We start from the raw sequence: 23,872 nt of genomic DNA on the forward strand, positions 1-23,872 counted from the left end.
CACACACACACACACACACACACACACACACACGCAAACACACACCAAAGGCCCAGACACCCACCCACATCTCTCGTCCTCAAGGGCTGTTTGTGCATGCAAAAGAATATTATTTCACCATTTAATCGTTTTAACTCAGAAGTCATATCCTTTTTCGTTTCTTGATTATTCAGTGCAAGAAAAGTGATTTGCATAAACTACCGCACCATTTCGTTACTGTCATTCTCATTAAACATAATTACATCTGAAGATGCAATGATCGTGTCAGAGATAATGATAATAAAAAGAGGAAAGTGTGCTCTGAAGGAACAATTTAAGCGCAACATTTTTATTTCATTTTCACGGATGATTTGGAAATATTAAATCTGGCCATTATTGGATAACTTGAAATTAAAGGCTCATATACTTAACATTAAACATATACACACCCAGTTCAAATGCAATAAATGGATCAGATTTTAGACATTGTATGAAAAGGAGCATGCATAATTGGCAGGCTGTAAGACTGATGTGTTCACAGTATGGCGTTCAGTGATTAGCGGAGGGTGAGACATTCATTATGAGTTCCTTTCAGGGGTAAAACAGGGCATTTCTAGGACATTCGGTTGGCTGTCTGAAAATCCCCCCTCTCCTCATTAAGCCCTCCCTCTTCCATTTTCTGTTAATGAGGTTTATTAAATTACAAATGTTCTTCACACGTTTTAACAAAAGATTAAATTGGCAGAGCTCTGTGGGGAATATGTTTTTATAATGCAAGTGCAATTAGCAAAAGTAAGGCAGCAGTCTGAAGAACCCAAGCAAGTCATGTGGCGTAGCACAGTGTAATTCAACACAACGAGTTAGCTGACAGAGATACAGCTAATGTGGAAAGATCGCCTGCTGAAAATGTATTATGTAGTGGTTGAAACCTGAATCCAGCCCACTGAAAAGACCCTGTGACCTGACTTGACCTGGGGTGCGTTTTCCAAAAGCATCGTATGTTCGCAAGTTCCGTCGTCATCAGCAGTTCAACGAGTCGGTGTTTCCCGAAACCATCTTTCTAACGAACATTCGCAAACTGCATCGCAAAGTTGTGTGTTTGGAAAGACAGCTCTCCACCTGTGGTTAGCAGTTTCTAGTTTGCATGACATGTGGACTCAATAAATCCTTATCTTGAGCAAAATAAGCAAGCTGACATTCAATACAACCTGAGTCTTTTATTTAAAATACATACAAATGTCATTTACATGTTTTAGTTCGTCAAGAGATTTAAAGCACCGTTTTGAAGAGTGCGCATGTGCGAATGTGCTCTACTATGTAAGAACGAGCCTATGATTGAATCTGGAAATAAAGCAAAATAACTGAGAAAAATGAGAAATAGTCCTCAGATGTCATGTTCGTAATTTATATCAAAACATCTAGCGTTAATTTGATCTCAAAGAGATTCATTAAAATAAGTTATTACTCAACCACGTGCGTGACGTCGGGAAACAGTCGTGACTAACTAGTTGATTTCTTCAACGATGCATCGTACTATGGTAGCAAGTTACGTCGTTGTTCGGGAAACGCACCCCAGATTGGTACTGTCAAATTTTGAATCTGAACTCGATCTGAAGCCAAAAACACTTGGAAACAGTATGTAAAGAAGTATATATGAAAATCTAACCTACACCTGGTCTGAAACCCAACAATTTATTCTGTTGTGCTTGGACCGGTTAGTATGATGATATAAGATATGCATCGTATTGGCTGAAAGACATCATTTTTGAAGAATCAAGGTAATGGAGAGTTGGATGGTGATTTTTGTAACAGCCCAGCAATATTCATTAATGCTAACTAACAAACGCTCCAAGAAGTGACAGAACAGGCTAATTGCTAAAAGTTTTCAATGCTAAAACCGTACATTGCTAATTCAAGTATTTGACTCTGATTTCAGTTATTGTTTTAATTCTGTTTCAAGAGGTGGTAACTATGAAAATGTTATTCGAAAGCCACTCATACACTGTGAAAACACATTTCACACTGCAGGACTTCGATCACAGACAGGTCTAGATATTTGACCTTCTAAATATCTCTTGAGCATCTGCAACACTCTCAGATCACGTCTTTGAAACGTGTAAAAAAAAAAAATCAGGCAACTTTTGTCAGTGATCTTCATTAACTATCAGTAAGTGGAAAATCAGGACTGAAATCTTGGAGTGTGTGTACGGCATTATATGACGACTGAAACAGAAGTGCCACTGTATTCCATTTTGCAACTGCATACAAGCATCATTTCTCAGATTTCGACATGCGGTAAGGATTGATTGATGACTAGATGAAATAATGGACAATGGATGAATGGGAAATGGAATGGAAAGTGCGTAGGTACATTCACAACATATCAGTGCTCGTGTTATCATGAATGATATTGTAAATTAATTACCCTATTAAGACCGCTTCGCATGATTTGCATCCATGCTTCAATGCACCTCTAAAGCAATTGTGAAAGCATTGCAGATAGCATCATGGAGGGGTGCTTTTATGAGATCGCAGGGTTAGCAAGATAATACTGTGCACAGTAAACAGTTTGGTAAAAGCAAATGAACAAAGGTAGTATGTATACTGTATTTGAAGGTGTGTTCACAAGTACCAGGTGGACACTATGGGCCCTATTTTCATACATGGGCCATTCTACAAAAGTCAGAGTTGTAAGCATCTTGAAAAAAAAAAATCCACAAATTTTGTATGTATGCAAATTGTATAATATCCAAGGTACAAATTTCTAGTAATTGTGCAGTTAATTCTCATTGTATTTTCAGAAAGTTTTGGATTATTTTTTCCTCTTCCCAAATTTGTCACTACCGAAACACAATAATATATAATTCAATAAGAAGGGATATATTGACCTATTAAGATCTACCTTGTAAATATATTTGTTTGCTATTTTATTAAAAAGTTTTCACAGGTAAGCACAATTTTAACAATATTTCAAGTGTAATTTATGAGATTTGTTGTATTTTGAATTCAACACTGTAAAAAATTTGCTGTAGTTTTGCAGCAGTTTGCCAGTAACTTACTGTAGATTTAAATTTATGTTATTTACTGGCAACAGTTTGTTCAAAGTTAAATGAACATTAAACATTAACAAGTCTTTGTCTTTAAAGAATAAAATTATAAAATAACAATCTAATGCAAAGCATTCTGGGAACCAGAAATCTTCATCAACCTTTTTCTGTTTTTTTTCCTTCAGATTTTGGTTCCCAGAATGCTTTGCATGAGGATGTTATTTTAGTTTTATTCTGTAAAGATAAAGACTTGTTAATGTTTAATGTTCATTTAATTTTGAACAAATTGTTGCCAGTAAATAACATCAATTTAAATCTACAGTAAGTTACTGGCAAGTAGCTGCCAGTAATACTGTAATTTCTACAGATTTTTCTAACAGTGAATCTTTCTTAGTAAAAGGTAAAAGTTTCCTGAAAATTTACTCACCCCCACGTCATCCAAGATATTCATGTCTCAAAGAAATTAAGGTTTTTGAGGAAAACATTCCAGCAATTTTTCTCCATATAGTGAACTTGAATGTGGTCCAACGGTTTGAAGGTCCAAATTGCAGTTTCAGTGCAGCTTCAAAGGACTCAACACGATCCCAGTCGAGGAATATGTCTCATCTAGCCAAATGAGCTAGAAAAAATAAACATTTATATACTTTTTAACCACAAATGCTCATCTTGCCCTAGCCCTGCGATCCGCCACGCATTACGTAATCTGAATAAGTTTCAGCGAGGACCAGACCTCATGATGCTAGTCAATAGGTCATGCGAGAACAGGTCACTGGCTACTAACACAACTTTCTCAGAGGGTTGCACTGTAGCTTCCTATTCTTTGCATCGGGGAACATTGACGTGAGTCATGTAAAAGGATCTCTACTGTTAGTTTTCATGGTTTCTCTTGTTTTAGTTAACAGTTAGAGTGATCTACTCTTCTATTGACCTCACCTAGCCTACAGCAAACATGGAACAACCACTTTCCCATTTTCTAGTACACACACTCCTGCTGTAACAACTCCATCATAATAAGCTTGAGCAGAAGACATAATCTCCGAGATGGGAAAAGGGGAATTCTGTACAGTCAAAAGACCCTGTTGGCAACTCGCCCTACTTTACAATTGCTAGATGATGCCGGCACAGTTCGTTTTCTGTTCTTTTTTTTACCTTTCTTTTGGAAAAGGGGATGCAAAGTGCCAGGATTACACATGCTCTCTCTCTCACACACTCTAAAACACACATCGTTCAGTAACAGCTCCCAGGGTTGTCTCTAACCATGACAGATAGAGCTCTAAGTCCTATTGACTGGAGGAGGGCAAGAAAGGTACGAGCGCAAGAAGGGATGGAGGGGAAGAACGAAGGATGACAGGCAGTCCGGTCCTCCAACTGACAAGTCACACCTCATTAGCGGGTCTGGAGGTAGAGAGGGTGTTCATGGGTATGGGGGGAACGGGAATAGAAGGTTTCGGTTCGTTTGCTCAGATGCACACACATGTACACACACACTCGTCTTACCCAACAAAAGCACGCTGATGGGTTGAATTATGCTGACAGACTCCAGTCAAAGGAAGGAGGCTGTGTCACATGCAGAGAGAATGAAACATGTCTTCATGTCAAGTGCCTCACGTTTTAAATGGATGGCCCTGCAATCTTGCCATCAGCGACTTATCTTTTCAGAAATGGAAAAAAAAAGGGGGCACCTCAAAGAGCTCCACATAATAAATCACCGTAATTTGTTACAATTTTAAAAGACAAATATGACAGGGTGGAATTACTTTGCAGTGCGGCAGACAGTCATTTGCAAATGCCATAAAATACAGGTATAAATTGCACAGCAAGAGATGCAACAAATCTGTCGCAGACCGCCTATCACACATTTACTGAAGTCTCTGCAATATCTCCGTTATGCCTGATGTCTTTGATTGTTCCCATGCTAATATGTGCATATAAAGAAAACTATTTTAGAAAGATTATAGCTCTGATGTGTTGGACTTAAGTAGAAGTTTAGACCGTAATGAGACCATGTGACACAATCAGATCAAATTTTAAGACCTAATGCAACCTGAACCTGCAAACTCAATATGAGTCATACAATATTTAGAATAATAGAGTATTGTTTAAGCTTAAGGTTATACATGGAAAAACTTATCTAAACAAACAGTTTGTTGTGTCTTGTTGGGCTTGGGTCGGGTGACAGACCTGTAGTAGGAGATTACAGAAAATATATGATGTGCATGTGTCATGGCTAGAAACATTATCCCTTGTTAAAAAAAATAAAATAAGTGCACATTAGCATACCTTTAAAAAGAGTACTTATTATAACAGTATCCTTCAAAATAATATACTTAAAGGGAGGGTACAATGGTGTTTCATGTATTCAGAGTTGTTTACAGTGTTAAAGAGATAGATTCTCATGCTAAACATGGGCAAAGTTTTAAAAAAATATTTTGGACGAATAACGGAGAATTTCTATGCTGAAAATCTTACTTCCGGGTTGGTACAAGTTTCGGCTGTTTTTTTTTAGATCGTGGATCTAATGACGTAGACCAGAGTGCAACTCCTTATATGAGCATTTCTCTCGGAAAAGCTCGCCCGCGAGCACGTCGACTAGAGGAGAGCGAGACCGCGCACATCAACGCGCTTCAACAGGAAATCATCGGCAGCGCTGCCTAGGATTTGTTCAAGAATGTCTCCAAAAAAGTGTGTATTTGGATGTGAGGGAAAGCTTACCGTGTTCAGTTTTCCAAAGAACCCAGTGTTACAGGAACAGTGGATGCAGTTTGTTTTTCCGGGGCAGCAACGGAGTGTAGGAAGTGCGGTTGTGTGTTCTGGTCGTTTCAGTGACGAATGTTTTATTAACAAGGCTCAGGTCGACGCTGGATTTGCAAATCGTTTGCTATTAAAACGTGGAGCGGTCCCAGTGATAAAAGACCCCATTCATGTAAGTACAACTGGATCAGATTTCTGTCTTTTGCTGGAAATCAAGAACTACCGCTTGACTCTATAGCTCCGCCTCCAGGACCTCTGCTTTTTCCGGAGAGAATCGGAAAGCTGTATTTTTCTTTTCTAAATATAATAAAACTAAACACCTTTTTTGAGATATTAAGGATGCACTACTACTCTATAGGTACTCAAGATTAACATGAGATTAGGTGAAACTGTGCATGTTATGTACCCTTTAACTGAATGTAATGTTAATTGCAATTAAATAAAAATGTACTAGAGTGATTTTGATCCCCTTGTCGAGCAGGACTTAAAATACATCTTTATTTGTTATTTCATTTAATTCTATTTTCTTTGAAATATGGTTTAAATGTACTGCCGAATGGACTGACACGCATTTATGATAAACTAAAAAAGTACTTTTATGTCATTCCTACTGAAACTTGTATGTCAAATATGGACATGTATAATGTATAATAACAGAGTTAAAATTACATGTGATTTAACAAATCAAAATGATGTACTTCTTTAAAGCACGACAATATATTAATAAAATGTATTGTGAAGTAAAACTTTTAATTTGACATTAACATACTTAAGTACACCTTTTAAAAGGGCACTTTGTTATAAGAAACAAAGTCTTTTTGAGTAGACTTAAGTGCCATTTTTATTTAAATAACATACTATCTGCAAGTAGATTTTCAAAATAAACTTTTAAGATTTGAAGTACACTACTTTTTCCAGTCTTGACTGTCACTCCTGGAAGTGACAGTACACTACATGTATATGTGAACTGTACTTTACATGCTGTAAATGTTTAAACTGTACAGTGTTAATGCAATGCTAATGCCAAGGCAGATTTCAGTATTGCTCTGATGCATTAGTCTCAGTCTATCTTGTAGTAAAAGACAGATCTGGCTACCAGTGAAATGGAGCTTAAAGCCACAAAGGTTTGTTCGATTTTGCTCTGGATCTGCCTTTTAAATTCAGTGTGAATAGACCTGCATTGATGCACAGAGGCGTATGACTTGCTTTTGACAGCTGCAAGAAGTGATTTGCTTTGAGCGTGGTACTTTTTTTTTCTTCTTTTTTTTAGCAGATACCTTTCGGGACCTGCTTTTGTCAGGTTGTGAAAAAGAGGGACCGAGAAAGAGCTACAAAGGTGAATAAGAACAGATTTAGGAATCAAAAATCTACAACTGAGATCTCTTCAATATTTCAATTGTTTTCTATGACAGCAAATATATTGAATAGAGAACTAATTGAGATTTTTCCTCTGAGTAACCCTAGTCTTTTTACATGTACGTCCTCTCGAGTTTTAGAAGAGGTTGCTACAGTCTATGGGATTTACGTGGCACAAAGGTAGCATGGGTACAGTCTAATTGGCAGGTATTTAGGGCCTCTATATACAGTATGTTGCCCTCCCTTGTTGATTCTTTAGATGGACAGCAGAGTTTTATACTAAAAAAACAAAAAGGGACATCCATTAGACGCTTGCCACTCCATTAGCTGTAACTAATTGTTCTACCTGAGTAGCAGGCTAGATGCATAAAACTGGGCCAAGACATTTTAGAGTATGTGTTTTTAAAGAGGAAAAATAATGACAATTTGATACTTGGTAAGGAGGATAAGGTGAGGAGGAGAGACGGAAGTAAAAAAAGCGCTCTGAAATATGACTGTAATTCTGCCGGAGTGCATTGAGGATTTTCCTCTTCCCTCTGACAAAATCCCACCATTTCAAGAGATTAACCTCGGCATGCGATAAATGTTAAACTTCTTTTCCCCTCCAATTTCCTTGCAGCGGACTCCAGAAGCCATAGCGCGTGTAAGATAAAAAATGATCACCTAATTCACTCATGCACAAAATACATTTCCGTGGAGCGGAGTAGAGAAGTCGTACTATAGACTCTCATTCAGAGCACTGCAAGTACCTGCTGCTGGGACTGAATGGCCGATATATATAATCATTTGTGGAATGCATGCATAATAATTTGTTTCCAGCTAAAAAGACATAGTAGATTTGGCATTATCAAAGTCCAGAGCTTGGATTTAAGTTTGAAGTGCAAGTGTAAAGTATAAAGTCCTTTAATTCTATATCTTAAGACTAGATCATATTCTTGTCTTATATCCCAAGTCTTATATCCAAAGACACTTTGACTAAAGCACAAAGTGCAAAGTATAAAGTTGCACTGTCCAAACTTTTATGCCTATGTCAGGTAGTGTAAGTGTAAATTATAAAGTCTAAATGTAAAGTTTAAGTGAAATTTTAAAGTTTAAGTTAAGTTTGAAGCCTTAGGCTGAAGACTAAGGCCCGGTTTCACAGACAGGGCTGAGACTAAGCCAGGATTAGGCCTTAGTTCAATTAGGACATTTTAGTAACTTTTATAAAAGTGTCTATGAAATAAAACATTAGTGGTGTGCATCTTGAGACAAAACAATTGCACTGACATATTTTAAGATTTGCCAGTGCTAGTTTCTCTCAGTTGAAACAGCTCAAACATGCAATTTAGTCTGGGACTATCTTAAGTCTTGTCTGTGATACCGGGGATAAGAGTCTTAAGTTAATGCAATCATTTGCATTGCATTAACACTGTACAGTCCAACAAAGAATTGATTTTAAGGTTTTAATTTACACGTTTAAAGCTCTACATGGACTTGCTCCTATTTATATATCAGAACTTTTAAGTTTTTTTTCTCCTCAGAGATCACTTAGATCATCTCAGCTGTTATTAAATGTCCCGAAAGCTCGTTTGAAAACAAAAGGAGATAGGTCTTTTTCAGTGTATGCTCCAAAACTTTGGAACACACTACCTTTAACGATTAGAGCTTCTCCCACATTAAACGCTTTTAAAGCATTGATTAAAACTTAAAACTTACCTTTTTTCTCAGGCTTACTAGTAACTTGGTTTTATTTTGAATGCATATTTTAAATGCTATGGGGTTGCAGTTTTTGTGATGACTATCTTTTGCTTATTATACATTTTTCTGTTTTCATTTTTTAGATTTTTGGTTTGAATTTTGATGTTCTGTTTAGTGTATTTTTGCTCTACTTGTGAAGCACTTTGGTCAACATTGGTGTTGTTTAAAGGTGCAATATAAATAAACTTTGACCTTGACCTTAAGCCTAATACTAAGTATTGAAGTCAGTCCAACAGTCTAAGACTGATAACATACTGGTAATTCTAACCTCACGCTCATATTTTTGATTAGAATGCATCATATCTGGTCGAATGGTCTCTAGCCACAGAAGTTCAGTTCGATCCGTAATTTCTGCACATGCAAATGGTTGGAACTCCTGTACTACTCTACATTTAAAACAAATGACTTCCAGCCTTGTCGTTTATCTAAAGCTGTTCTTTTGAAACAGATAAAATTACAAGCAGAGGCTTTTGCAATGAAGTTGAATGTGAACAGGTGGATCACAGCACGGAGTGGAGGATCAGCGCTGCATCCATGAAGATTTGCCAAAGAAATAAAAAATAAAGATGAAAGAATAATGAACGAAAACCCCCACAGCTCGCACACCTTGCAAATGCCACCTCCCCCTCTGAATTATGCATGTGGACAAACAGTGAATGACTAATTAATGTCCACCGATGGCACAACAAAGACGTCCCATTGCTCCTGTTTACTGTAAATGAGCTTTATTGCTTTACCCCTTCAAAGCCGGGATGCTGGGAAGGGACAGCGGTGCAAACCCAGGAGATGCAAATCCTGATACCTTGGTTCACTACAGTATCTGTCATACTTAAGCCTAAACCACATCAACAGTTTAAAAACGTAACCACCTGCGAGCAGTCTACCTATCTATATGTTCCTGGGTTTGTTTTGAGTGAAAACGTGAGGTTTTTTTTTTGTTTTTTTTGTCTCTCGGCAGTCTTGACTCATTCATTGGATATGTGACGCTCCTACCTCCTGCAGTCTGCTGATAATATGATGGAGCTGTCTGAGACGGATGCGGACAGAAACCCAGCTATTAGTATTTGTGGTGGTGCGTGTGCGGTTGAAATGTCATGGACAATCTGCTGGGCTAATGACCCCTATTTGTTAAGGCAATGTTAATCACCTCTCTTTGACTTACAATTCACAGGATTTTAGCTTTCTTGAGGCCCAACCTTAAATGACAAAGGTGTAGTTTGAGTTCTACCCCAGCAAGCAATTTTGCGTTTAAGATGCGTCTAATTGGCCATCCAAAAACAAGCCAAAATGTGGGCCGTCATTGAAAATTTAATAGACGTTTAACCATAGCCCAGAATAGGCTATGCACAGGCTACGCACAGGCTATGCACAGGCTACGCATAGAAATGTCAAAGAAATGAAACCAAACACCTTGTAATCACTGTTGACTTTGCTTACATGATGGAATATCATACATCTCGCAAGTTATTTTGGCAAAAACGACTTGTAACCAAATTCAAGGTTATTTTGGCTAGAAGTGGGTTACTCATGGGTTACTATAATGAACCTAGATGGTGAAATGATGGCTAATGCTTGCTGGGTACCTGTCATCGCATTATCTTTATTATTATGACACATCAACTCTGTTCCAAAACCTAGTGGCCTGTCTACGGAGATATTGTGAATTTTAAAGTATCATTGGCTTGCTCCCAGTATGTTTTGAAACGTGTCTCTTTCAGCGATATCTCTTCTCTTTTCTGCCTACATGTTTACTGGCGCAGGGCGGGACAACCTGTCACTCACATGAGATCACAGCAACAGCAAACCACAACCATCCAATCAATTCCCCATGGACAAAATCAAGTCCCGCCCTGCATTTGTTCGAGAAGTCATTTCACTCTAATATAAGTCACAATAGGGAAGAAATGACTATCAAAACTTCCATTTCATGCCAACTTGTAGTGTATTGTGATGCTAGCCATATGCTAATCCGATGCTACTTGACTACTTTACTAACTAAAGACAGATCTTGACATCTGTTACCCAATATTTGTGTAAACTGCAACATGCTAAATTTGGAGGTCATCAAGCCTCATTACTAATGGTTGCTATTTGACTGTTCTATCTTTATTCCCGTTAGTAGTTGTCATTGCTGCACATTTGCATAGCTCTTCTCAACTTTATCACATCGCCAACAGTCTGTCACTCATGTAGCCTCAAATCGACAACTTTCATTGTAAATGAATGACTTGGCGACAGTGTCGCTCTGAATCGCTGTCAGGGTGAACGCCCCATCTATGTAGGCAGTCGACAGCAAGACAGCTTGCAAGTTTGGAAAAGTAGCTATTGTGTTATCTCTCTTTTTAATCCTTCACCTGCATTCAAACAGACATTTCAGCTGAAATTGTCTTTAAAAAAGTGTTCCACAGGCTGTGTCAAGGAACCATGCAGACTCGACTGTTTCATTGCGATGGTAAAGACATTTAGCTTGTTCAATCTGAATATCACTCTCTGAAAAAAAGGCAGAAACTACTATGCAGGAGACAACTTGACAGTAGAAGGACTGTTCGTGGTTGTCGGATGCCGAGAACAGGGAGAGAGAACTAGACTGCGGTTAATATCTTTTAGTGAAGACAAAGTGCTGAAAGCCTGTCGTCTTAGCCAACAATGATTCCCATCCAGACGACTGCCTATTGCTGCTGTCTGCTTAAATCAGAATTTCCATGGATTCCTGGCAGTCGGATCCCCGAAAGGTGGTTGAAACTCTTCCACCCCTCTTGCTCTCTCTTGTTTTATTCATGGGCTTTCGGTTCATTTGCCATTTCTTCACTTGTAGGTTTAAGAAGACAAACAGTGCAGCAAATCCGTCGGAGCACTGTTTGACTAAATGACATTTTGCTCCGCCGCCATGCTAATCGTAAAGAAAACAGTGGCAGATCAGTGCTTAAGACCACTTTGTCTTAGGGTGAAGGTTTCTCACCGTGTCGCTGACGAAACCTTTGAAGTGCTTGGAAGAGAAGCGACGCTAAACACAAACCCTTACTTAGTCTCAGCTCTCCAAAATAAGACGCTACATTAGAAAATACACTGTTTAGATGTCCAAGTCAATGTGGATTAGGAGAAAAAGATTTTTCTTTTTTGTCCCTCCTATGATTGCAAAGGTTACCTAGTTGATTTTGGTCCGGATGAAGAGTCAAGGTATAAGTTTCGGTCAGAGGAAACAGGCCTGATGCCGTCACCTCCCCCACGTACACACAGTTCCCATAGAAAGCCTGAGGGCAGAGAAAACATTATTTGTCAGGAGGGAAAAGACTTTCATTTCCAGTTTGTCAGAGCGCAGGTCAGTGATTGTGTGGATGATTTATTACACGCCTGTGCGAGACATGAACAGAAGTTACTTTTGACTCTGTGGTGCTTTGTCAGTCACATTCCCAATTTTTCTGTTTTCCTCAGGAAAGCAAACTGCTCCATACAACTAAAATCTTAAGTTGGGAAGTTTAAGTTGTGTAATGCAGTGCACCATGCATCTTACCGACTAACTATTCTGTGATGGAATTCCGCTAACTTCCGCTAACGAATTCTTAAGACGCAAAATTATTGGCCTTTTATTGATTCAGATTGTGGACAAAGGACAGGAAATGAACTTTGAAAGCTTGCATTAACACACTCTGAAAACATCAATAGATCAATGTAGATTTCAGTCTGAGGTTTTCTCACTGTACATATGTGTCCATTTTGAACATAATCAGAATTATCAGCTATTGTGTGTAAATCAACATACTCTTGTAGACTGGAAGGAGTGTGAGTGTTTATAGTCTGCGTTGGGTTTCCACAGAGTTGTACATTCACCGGTTGTAGAGATCTTTGATGGAATTACATCCTCATGTTTTGATATCAAAGACGCACGAAGTTCAACGTGTTTGAAGTTCTTTGTCTGCTGGTCGAATGGGAACAAACTCAAATGCGTTTGCAATAACTGAAGCTGTATTATATATTTTTTTGTATATATTTTATAGTTTTCACATTTTTATATCATTTTATTCATTGGTTTGTTAAATACACACAGTATTGCTGTTTTTATTACTGTATTATGTTGAATGCAGTATCTCTTCAATTAAAACCATAAAAATATACACTCAAGTGTACATTTGAAAATCTCTTTGAAAAATGTGTAAAATAAATAAAAGTTCAAATCTTGTTTTTCATGCCCTAAGAGCAATAAAAACACATGGGAAATTTCCTGACTGAGGTTGTCATAATTCTTGCAAGAAAGGGTTACATTTATCCATTATTTTTTCTTCATCATTAGTTTTGTTGACATTGATTTTTTTAAAGCATTTGTCATTTTAAATATCAACATAATGTAGAATTAGTTATGGCATAAAGGTAACACCTAATGTAGGCCTAATTGTTCACTCAATTATTTCAATACATTTCTTATTTAAAAAAAAAAAATGCATTGAATGACACAGTATACCTTAATTAATATAAAAATTTTCAGTAAACAAAATACAAAAAAGTCAGTAATTCCATTGACAAGATCAGCGCTGCTCTTAAATAGTTAGCTTGCGCTTTGATCAGAATGGTCATGGATGAGTCAGTGAACGAGTGAGAGCAGAAAAACACAACTTCTGTGGTCTGCCAGCTCCCAGCTGTTCGGGCGACGGTGCCGCTGAGGTCTGTTGTCAGGAAAACATTGCACCCATTACACCAAGGCACAGTGGTGGATTTGTCGTGCTGTCATTTAATAAGATCACATTGCTCATCAAGGTTCATTTGCCGTGCATAGACAGAATAGATTTAATTAGCTCGACGCCAAATGCTGTGCACGTGTCTGTGGCGTTTCCTCAGAAAATAATGACACATTTTCATGTAACCATCAAGTTCTAATTAGACTGTTGGGTTTATGGAAAGTGCTAAAGTTCAGTGAATGACAAACAAATGCGTTGCCAATTAGGTATTGTTGACAGGCATCTATGTGTGACTTTCTCTCACTTGTCGCTTCGTTGGTCTGTTAGTCACTCGGCTTGGGTTCATTGTTTTTAGGGGGAATTGATATGCTAGTGTACAGCTGAGCCATGTACTGGGTCATTCAGCCTGGCAGTGACTGAATGGTGCCCGTTGTTGGGCTTTCTCGGCAGGATTCAACGCTTGCCAGCTAGCAGGAGCGTGTAACTGCAGAAATGGACCACTATAGGCAGACTTGAGGGCTGGATGTGGAGGTAGAGCAGTTGGGAAGGAAAATTGGTTTCCACCAAGGATCAGGATAAGAGAAGAGTTATGGTTCCTGCAGGACTCCACAAAACATACAGTCAAACCTAAATTTATTCAGACACCTTCAACATTTCTCACAGTTTATTCGCTATAGTTTTGAAAATGGTAATATGACAAGAACTCAAATGGTCTCACAAATGAATTAGGTTGAATAGCTGTCAGCTGTTAAATGTAACTACACAATTAGATAATACCAATTTAGGTCAACCAATTACTAAGCAATGCTTCATTTTGTTCAGTCTGTGGTGTAAAAAGGTCGCATTAGCAATTAAATAAAAAAAATAAAAAAAAACACTTAAGCAAAACATGGTCAGGGCAAAGTGTCTGAATCATTTTTGGTCCCAAATTTAAAAAAAATAAATAAATACTGGTAGACCACTGTATGAAGATTTTTTGGGTATAATATGTCACAGTTTACTTTTATTTTGCTATCCTCACTTATAATGAAATATAGTGTCCTGAACCCACTAGTAAAAAAAATTAATAAATGATATCTGGTGTATGTATGTTCAAGACTGGATGTCAGCTGTATTTGAGCAAATAACCACACCATACAAGTGTTCTTGACATCTATTATTGTTCCTCACAAGATCTGCTGGATTGTCCTCCAATTACAATTAAACATTAAGTGACAGGATTTTAATTAATGAAAGTTTAATTAAGCGGAAAACAAACAACATTACAATACATAAATGAGAGAGTGTGTTCTGAGAGAGTGTGTTCTGCATGCCTTTTGGCAGCTACTGTATCTTAAAGATTCTGCTTCGTTGAACAGTTCTCCACATGCAAAGTGAACACTCTCAACTGCCTAATTTCATGATAAATATGGTGTTATTTAGAGAAGACGTATATCATATTTAGTGGGCTGTCAGGGTGATATTTCCATGCCTGGCCTCTTTTAGACAACAATGTACATTCACATCAATATGTATTTGCCTGTAATGAAGTTTAATAAACAGCAGGCCTCTTCCTCGCACACTCTTTCGCTGCGACTGATTTATGCTTTTCCGTGGCGTTTGGTCTTAATTGCACAGTCACGCATGTGTGCGAGTCAGATGCTGTCTGATGGAAGACTGAATAAGAGAGTGCGAGTCGTCTTTCATTCGCTCGTCTTGATGGAGGGAGATCTGGCGTAGCAACATGTGGCAGGTGGTGAAAGAGGGATGGGGTAGAAAAAAGAAAAGAAAGAGTACATCAGGCCTCCCTTTCTGCGTCTGCCTGCAGCTACAGATACATCAGTTATACCACCATGTTTGAGAAATGCTTGTAAAAGTCTGGTTGGGGTTTGGGAATGAGCCATACGTTTATTCTATTCTTTTCTTGTACTAAAAGCTAGCATCTTTAAATTAATATTCTGGGTTCAACGTAGTTTATGCTCAATCGAGAGCATTTGTGGTGTATTGTTGATTACAACAAAATATATGTTTTCCTTGCTTTCTTTATCAACAAAATTAAACACGTACACAATGAAAGTAAATGGGGAAGATTGGAAGATTTAAGAGCGGAAAATGTACGCTTATATACGCTTGTTCTTGTGTCAACATATCTGCAACATTTTATGTTGTTTCTTGCCCATTCCACAGCCCTTTTAAAGTAAGTGGCACTAAGAGCATTTTCAGGTTTATCCGAAACAGATGAACGTCTTATTTCATAGGTTACGTATTGTGGCGTATTCGGAATTCGAAACATATTCGAAAATGATGCTAAAAGTTTAATGCTCTATCATGTTTGAAAAAAAAAAAACCCACTTACACTAAACCAGACCCTGAACCTAACCGATAAGTTTAACAAAAGCAAACATGAGTTACCGAGGAAGTTTACCATGTTAGAAAAGCCATACGTATGGAGCTGGTTATGTGATTAATGTGGCATAACATATTTCCACTTGGTTCGCATGGAAGTTGTTGGCGTCTTTACTGCCACTAGTGTTTATTTCGGCTGGAAAATGCAGTGAATTGTATGTACAGTATAGGCATGTTTTTCTGACGAGTATGTTTTATTTTAAGGTGTTGTTACAGTGTAATTTAGGCAAAGTAAAATTGGATACACAAGTTTTAGATTTTTTACACACTAAAATCATAGTAACATGCATATTGTTTTGATCTTGTGGCTATATTACTGAAACAGTGAATATTTTAAGGTTTACATATTGCATTGTAACTCAGATTTTTGCTTTTTTTTTTATTTTATGAAAATGTGTAACTGAACCCAGGATATTTAAAAAAAAAAATAAAGATAGTTACAAAAAAGTACCTTTGCTTTTTAAATTTATATTTAGTATGGTTTCACTAGACTGAATTCAGGATCGGCCCATAAAGGCTAAAGCTGGGTTTCAATCAGTGATTCCTGGAATACCGCGTGAGATGAGTGTGGCCGGAGGACTACAGTTTCGGCCTGGACAGACGAGTCCTCACTTGTGCGGGCAGCACAGGGCACGACCCAGCGCGCAGCTAAAGCCACATGTTAATGCGAATGTAATCCACATCCTGCTATGGGATGATCCCTGTGAACCTCTGCCAACATCACCATGCCTGCAAGTATGCTCTCTATCACACTTTCTAGTAACTGAAACGTCAGCCAGACCAGCTGAAATTGCATGAGTATGTGTTTATGTGCATATTGCAGCGGGGTTATGCATAGTGTATTTGACACTATGCATAAATAAAAAAATAAAAAAATCAGATTTATGCATAGTGTATTTGACATTTGTATGTATACATTTTAAATACATACAGGGCTTGACATTAACACCCACCAAATGCAGGTGTATTTCAGCAGTCACTCCTACTAGCCACTTTAGACGGTTGAATTTTATATGTAATATATACATTTTTCAACTGTAGTATTTTAAAAAGGCATCTGAAATAATAAACTAAGTGCAAAAATATCGATTTTCGATACTGAAATATCTGAAACGCTCCCAATACTCATTTTCCACAGAATAGATACAGGATACCAGCTGTTTTTTTCTCTCTCTCTCATCTCTCCGTCAGTGAGTTACACACAAACCCGCCTCCACTCACTCACTCGTTTCATTTGCTCCGGATGAATATTGCTGCTGTTACAGGGCTTGAATTTCAGCGTGGGATTGCGCGTATTGCGCATCATTTTACTCATTCCCGCAGATTTCGTGCTCACACCCAAAGTGCGGCACATAAAGCCTCCTCTCAGCACTAAATTGAGTTCTTGTTCACTGCTTATTGTGGTTAAACAGTCAAATACACACACAATAATGTCAAAATGCCGGTCTTGGTGAGTATTCACGTAAACACAGTCGGTTATGTTTTAAGAACGTAAACAGTTGAGAAAGAAAAAGCGCATGTGTAACCGCATAATGGATCCGTGTGTCGGGTCTTAAAGTGACAGCAGCCTAATATTCCTGCTGCCACTTTTTCCCCTTGGTATTGATGTCAAAATTGTGGCCAAGTTGTATGCTAAGTGGTTAGTAACTTTGGAAAACCACTAGCCACAGTGGCTGTGAGCAAAACAAGTTCATGTCAAGCCCTGAGTACATACTATGGGTCTGTTCCAAAAGCTTGTGTCCTGCTCCTGCCTAAGGCTCCTTCTAAAGCTCAATTCTACCAGAGATGGTACATCATAAGTGACCAATGGGGTCACAATTGATTTAAAAAAAAAGTTGTTTATATTGTTGCTAAGCTAATGATTGGCACAAAGCGGTTGACTCTTCTAGAATCAATGTGGTACCTTTCTAAATAAAAAAAATGCACAGCACTTACAAATACTGAGTAAAATAGCAATTTTTCAATTATACTGAACTATTTTTGTTGATATTTCTGCCACTAGATGAATTATTTAAAATCAGGATTTCACATATTTCAGCTTCTATATTGGATTTATTTTTTCACTGAGTTTTCTGAAATGCATTCTGGGATTGGACTCTCTTTCACGGCTACACCTTGTGGAATAAGTGCACCTATAATGCCTTAAACTGCTGCCTACAGCTTACTAAGTTTTAGCTAATACTGTATGTTCATATTTTCCTGGGTTATTTTATGTGATTTATTACAGTTTTTCTTGATTGATTAAACACATTTCTTGAAACTATGCCTCATATTCTCAAAACGGTAAACACAAATCCATAACGTCTCACCCAATTCCCCAAACATCCTATTTTCAGGTCAGTATGAAGCTCTACACTCAAAACCATTCACTCTTGCTGAAAAACCAAACTTTGCCCTCAGACAGGACACACAAGCCCTCACAAACACACACACTACAACATAGTCTTACTCTTATATTCTTTTAGTGCAGGGTTCACCAATCTCGGTCCTGGAGGGCCGCTGTCCTGCAGAGTTTAGCTCCAACCAGCTCCAACACACCTGTTTGAAAGTTTCTAGTATGCCTAGTGAGACCTTGATTAGCTGGTTCAGGTGTGTTTAATTGGGGTTGGAGCTAAACTCTGCAGGACAGCGGCCCTCCAGGACCGAGATTGGTGAACCCTGTTTTAGTGAATCAAAACACACAGCTCAACCACAAGCAACATAATTTACCAGATTTGGAAATGTTGTTTTGAGTTTATTGACTCTGGTGCAATAAACTCAAAACAACATTTCCAAAACTGGTAAGTTATGTTGCTTGTGGTTGAGCTGTGTGTTTTGATTCACTAAAAGAATCAGATCATAAGAGTCATTGATTCGGGAATCAGGATACATTGGTCGCGCTGTTTTGATTACAGTTTTTCTCAGTTGATTAAACACATTTCTTGAAACTATGCCAGGTCAAAATGAAGCTCTACACTCAAAACCATTCACTCTTGCTGAAAAACCAAACTTTGCCCTCAGACAGGACACTCAAGCCCTCACAAACACACACACAACATAGTCTTACACACTGGTGGAATAAATTCAAAACAACATTTCCAAAAATGGTAAGTTATGTTGCTTGTGGTTCTAGTTTGGCTGTACTCGTTGCTCAGACTCCCTCATAGTCATACCATGGACAAATACACGGGCAACTAGAGTGGCACTGCTTGTCTCTTTGGCCTTGCCCTTCCCCTTCACCTTCCTCTTCTTCCTCCTCCTCCTCCACTCCAGTGTCCGCAACCTCTTCCTTCATGTCTTTCTGGATCCATTGTTCCAAAACCCACTGAACTGACTCTGGCCCTTTTATATATCTATTGAAGGTTCTGATTGGTGTGTGATCAGTTTTGACTCTTAGTGTTTCCACTTGGGTAATTGTGTTCTAACTGAGCTGAAGCTGTGCTGACTTGAGTGAACAGCATTGAATGCCAATGCTTTATACATGACAACATGGTGTAGGCAATGAGAAATGAAGGGATTTGTGTGTAGAGTTTTGTAGTGACAATTCAACAAATCTGACTCATGTGTCAAAACAGGGGAATAGTGTTTAAAGTTTAGGGAAATGGGTGTGCTTTTAGATAAACGGCGTTATGGTTTTGAAATTTTAGTTCAAAAGCCTAGTTATAGTATTTAAGCAATTGAGAAAAAACTGTAATGATCTTAAAATTATCCTTTTTTTTATTCTCCCTTGTATCTTTTTAATCAGATATTTAACCCAGCCGTCTTCATATCCACATGCCCTGATCGTAAAAATACCTTTAATGTGTAAAGCATTCACTGTGAATCATTGCAGGAAACATACATGCAAATGTATGTGCATTTAAAGTGCTTATGTTTATAACACGGCTAATTTCAGAAAACATTTTGGCTAGGGACATTTGCAGTCTGTGAACCATATTGGCGGCGTGGTGAGTTAGCATTTAGCGCCTCTTTAATCTGATGACACTGCAACTCTCCGGAAAATGGGCATGTGATATACGGAATTTAAAAGAGCCATTTACTCTGGGCTGAATGACCTGTGATGATTGCTACAGATACTGCCAGTCAAGTACAGTCACCATCGGGAGTAAATAACTGATAATGCTGCTGTCAGCAGGCTCTTTATCCTTTCCAATTACAAATGATTCAGGAAAAGAGAGCATCGACCGGGGCAAGTTGTCACATGGGTAGCTGTATCTCATTAACTATACGATTTTGAGACACAAAAGTCCAATTACACAGCAGTGACATTGTACACTACTGTTAAAAAAAAAAAAAAAATGGGGGTTTGTTTTTTAGTACTTTTATTATGCAAATATGCAAGAAATTGATGAAAAGAGACATTAAAGACATTTATTGTACACAATGCATGCTGTGGCACAACTTTGTTTACAATATCGATAATAATAATCAGAAATGTTTCTTGAGCAGAAAATCGGCATATTAGAGTGATTTCTGAAGGATCATGTGACACTGAAGACTGGAGTAAATGCTGAAAATTCAGCTTTGATCTCAGGAATAAATTACATTTTAAAATATAGTATGATAGAAAACAGTTATTTTAAATTGTAATAATCTTTCACAATGTTTTTGCTGTATATTTGATCAAATAAATGCTGCAAGAACTATTTAAAAAACATAAAATCAAAAATCTACTAGCCCCAAAGTTTCTGTTGGCCAAGGCAATGGATTGATACGTTTGTCTTATCTTTTTCACTTTTGCTGTTCTTTTATTAATATTTTTGTTTCATATCGCTTTTGTATGCAATGCAATGGCTTGATTTACTGCATATAGTGTGACATCATATCTTGCTGTTGCTACAAGTAATCAACATGTTCAACGAACTACATGTTTTTTTTCTGGGCAGTAACTTTGCAATACAATTCTGTGGCCAAGATGTTATGGTTTATGCATAAACCTAATGGGGAAAAAAGTCTGCCCAGCTAGTGCAACATCTTTCTTTGTTGCTGTTTTCTTCTCAAGCACAGGTGGTGGGAATTTTCCAAATTCATTTCAGGTCAACATTAAAAGCTCCAACTTTAATCTAGTGTGTTCTGAAAGCGTAACGTTCACCGTTATCACGCATCCGGCATTCTCAGCGTGGGTTCCTCTTCGTGTGATGCGACAGTTAGCGTGTTTCAGAATGCAGAGCATGCGGTCAGCGATAACCTCTACCTATCTCTGTAGATAACACTGCAATCTGGAATGAAATCTACTGATGGCCCGCTCAAACTGTCAATCAGCAACCGCTCTTCCTCGCTTTCTCTTGTGTTAGTGGGTGAAAGGTTATGTGAAAGACATTGCAGCAATGTAACAACTAATATCGGTTCACTATATTTTTTCTCTTTTTCTCTCCCTCTCTTTTTTCTTTTGCCTCTCAAATGGATGTTCACCCCACGCTGGGACTCTTTCAACAGGTATGTGTTCCACATTTAACCATTTCCTCATTACCCATGGTCTTCCCTGACCAGCATGCTATCCATTTTAGCTCCTGTAGGAACATGTGAGGGCTTTTTAGCCAATGTTCCCTGTTGGGTTTGGGAACAAAGTAAAGATTTGTCATCTTGAACATATGATGTAGTAGATATCACACCATGACCTGAACTTCTGAGGCATCCAGTCCCACATGCTGTTTTTTTTTTTTTTTTTTTGCTATGGAACATTTAAAGGAGAATTTTGTAAGAATCTCTGCACAGTTCTTTTCCATACATCAACTAATGACCATATCAGAAGCACCTTCAAAAGTAGCAGTCTGATGGAAATTCTAAATATTTTGCGTTTTGGCGAATTGTTAGTTAAAGGAGATGTTCACACAGGGGACGATAACTATGTGTTATTAATCATTATAACTCTAGGGTAGTCCACAGCACAACCATAATGTTAACAGTTTATTCCAGCTGATGAACGATAATAAAACTATGTAGCCAATCAGAATCCATTCATCTTTAAAGAGTTAAGAGTCACATAAAATATGCAGGGGTTAGAGGTAGACATTCATGCTTACTTTTTTCAAAAGATTTTACATTTCCGTACAAATCAAATTGTCGAAATTCATAGGAAAATGCTACCTTGTTGTTGCTACCATTCATTTAATGGTGTGTTTTTTTTTTAGAGCTTTGAAAAGTTGTATGGACAATAGCTGCAGAAATATTCCTACAAACTTCTCATTTTTGTGTTCAACAAACAAAATAACACCATATGGGTTTGGAGAATTTTCATTTTTGGGTAAACTATACATAGTTCCTACATGACGTCACAACATACGGGCATTTGCCGACCCGGCGCCATTTCTGTGGGCATGTTGTGGGCAGAACATTAGAAGAAGAATCTGAAACGAGTTAATTTCGTGATAAAAAGTGAAAATGGTCATCTCCTGCTGGGTCAATGGATGTTCAGTTAAATTTGGATTTTACAGTATACCCGTCATTAGACTTCATGAATGTGAGAAAACTAAGCTTTTGTCAGAACAACGACGGAGGTTATGGCTGGCGAGGATAAACAGGAAAGAAACTTTGTGTCAGGTGCACAATGTTGTGTTTCATTGCGAGTGTACACAAATATAAGTTAACACTTTGCAGTTTGAATGATGTCCTGTATGAACAAAATGACAAGGTATTAAAAACATACAAAAACAACATTGTTTCCACTGTTCGATCGCGCCCGCGCCTCTCTCTCTCTCACTCACTCTCTCACACACACACACACACACACACACACACACACACACACACACACACACACACACACACACACAGACAGACAGTGTTAGCGCATACGTATCCACACCGACTGAAATTTTCGCATTGTACCTCTCTTTGTCTTGTTAATAGAGTCTCTTTATAATCTCTTTATAGTCTCTGTCACTTTGTCTCTTCATGATTTTCGCAACATTATAAACAGAAAGAAATATTCTAAATTTGCTTGTAAAACTTCGTAAACACAGCAGCTTATGCCATCAAAGATGGCGTCTCCGGGGAGGTCACGTGACATTAATTGGCCTGTGGGAACTATGTATTCCTTTAACTAACTACAAATGTACAGACGAATTGATCAACTTCTTTTGCATTACGACATCTGCAACTTTAATCGTCTGTAACTGTGCAAACGCTTGGGGATGAAGATGGTTTGCACAATGAACTTTCTCACTCCGAACACAGCACGATGGATGACAATAGCTCTGCTCACGTAATTGAAAAGCTGAATGTAAAAATGTAGAATAGAAGCGAATGAAACCGCTCCTTAAAAATGTGTCCTTTCAGTGGTGCTGTCATATTTCAATTTAAAACACAATGCAAAGCAATATTAGGTTCCAATGAGGCATAATAGAGAACAGGACCTGAGGTTACAATCAAATTCCAAACACCGACCCTGATGGAAAGTTTGAACAACCAGCCATTATTTACCAAATAATAAAAAGCCGTTCACCATTATGAACCTTTTTTCCTATTATTTCTATGCCACTGTGGTAATGTACTATGAAGGTTGCACTTTAGCAGCACCATAATTAAACTGGACGCCTGAGGCATTGCGAGTGAGCTGTAATAGATCGTATCATTGTGTCGGAGATGCAAGGACACAGATCATTGGCTACTGAGGATGAAGTCAAGTGATTGGGAAAAATATATCATTTATTGCTACAGTTGGTTGCTAGCAATAAAGTTTTGGTTCATCAAGTAGGAACTGATGTAGAAACTAATGTATTTTTGGCTCTTCCCCCCTCATTTTGTAAAAAAGAAAGTTCCTTATAAGCTCTTTAACTAAGCATACTCATAGAGAGAGTCTCTGTCAACAGTGGGTGAGTTTCTGAAGGCCTGAAAGCTCATAAGTGTATAAGGGGGTTTGACTGACAGCTGGATCACACGCTATTGATTGAATCTCGCGCCCAGTCTCTGTCTCTGCCTCTCTGTGTTTTAGCTGAGCTTTGTTTGTTTGGTTTCCTTTGGCAATTC

At 38.1% G+C, this 23,872-nt stretch overlaps 1 protein-coding gene across 3 annotated transcripts in view; it reads left to right on the plus strand.

Moving 5' to 3' along the window:
* The window catches only part of adarb2 (adenosine deaminase RNA specific B2 (inactive)), a 187,881-nt gene that overhangs the window by 56,900 nt on the left and 107,109 nt on the right, over nucleotides 1–23,872 (plus strand). The window contains exon 2 of one of the 3 annotated variants that reach the window (XM_079863438.1): nucleotides 7,051–7,113. The exons of the other annotated variants lie outside the window; for them this stretch is intronic. Coding sequence (XP_079719564.1) covers nucleotides 7,051–7,113 — 63 coding nt within the window. The remainder of the gene's footprint in view (nucleotides 1–7,050; nucleotides 7,114–23,872) is intronic. 3 annotated transcript variants of the gene reach the window in all.

The sequence above is a fragment of the Squalius cephalus genome, assembly GCF_949319135.1.
Source record: "Squalius cephalus genome assembly, chromosome: 25".
NCBI lineage: Eukaryota > Metazoa > Chordata > Actinopteri > Cypriniformes > Leuciscidae > Squalius > Squalius cephalus.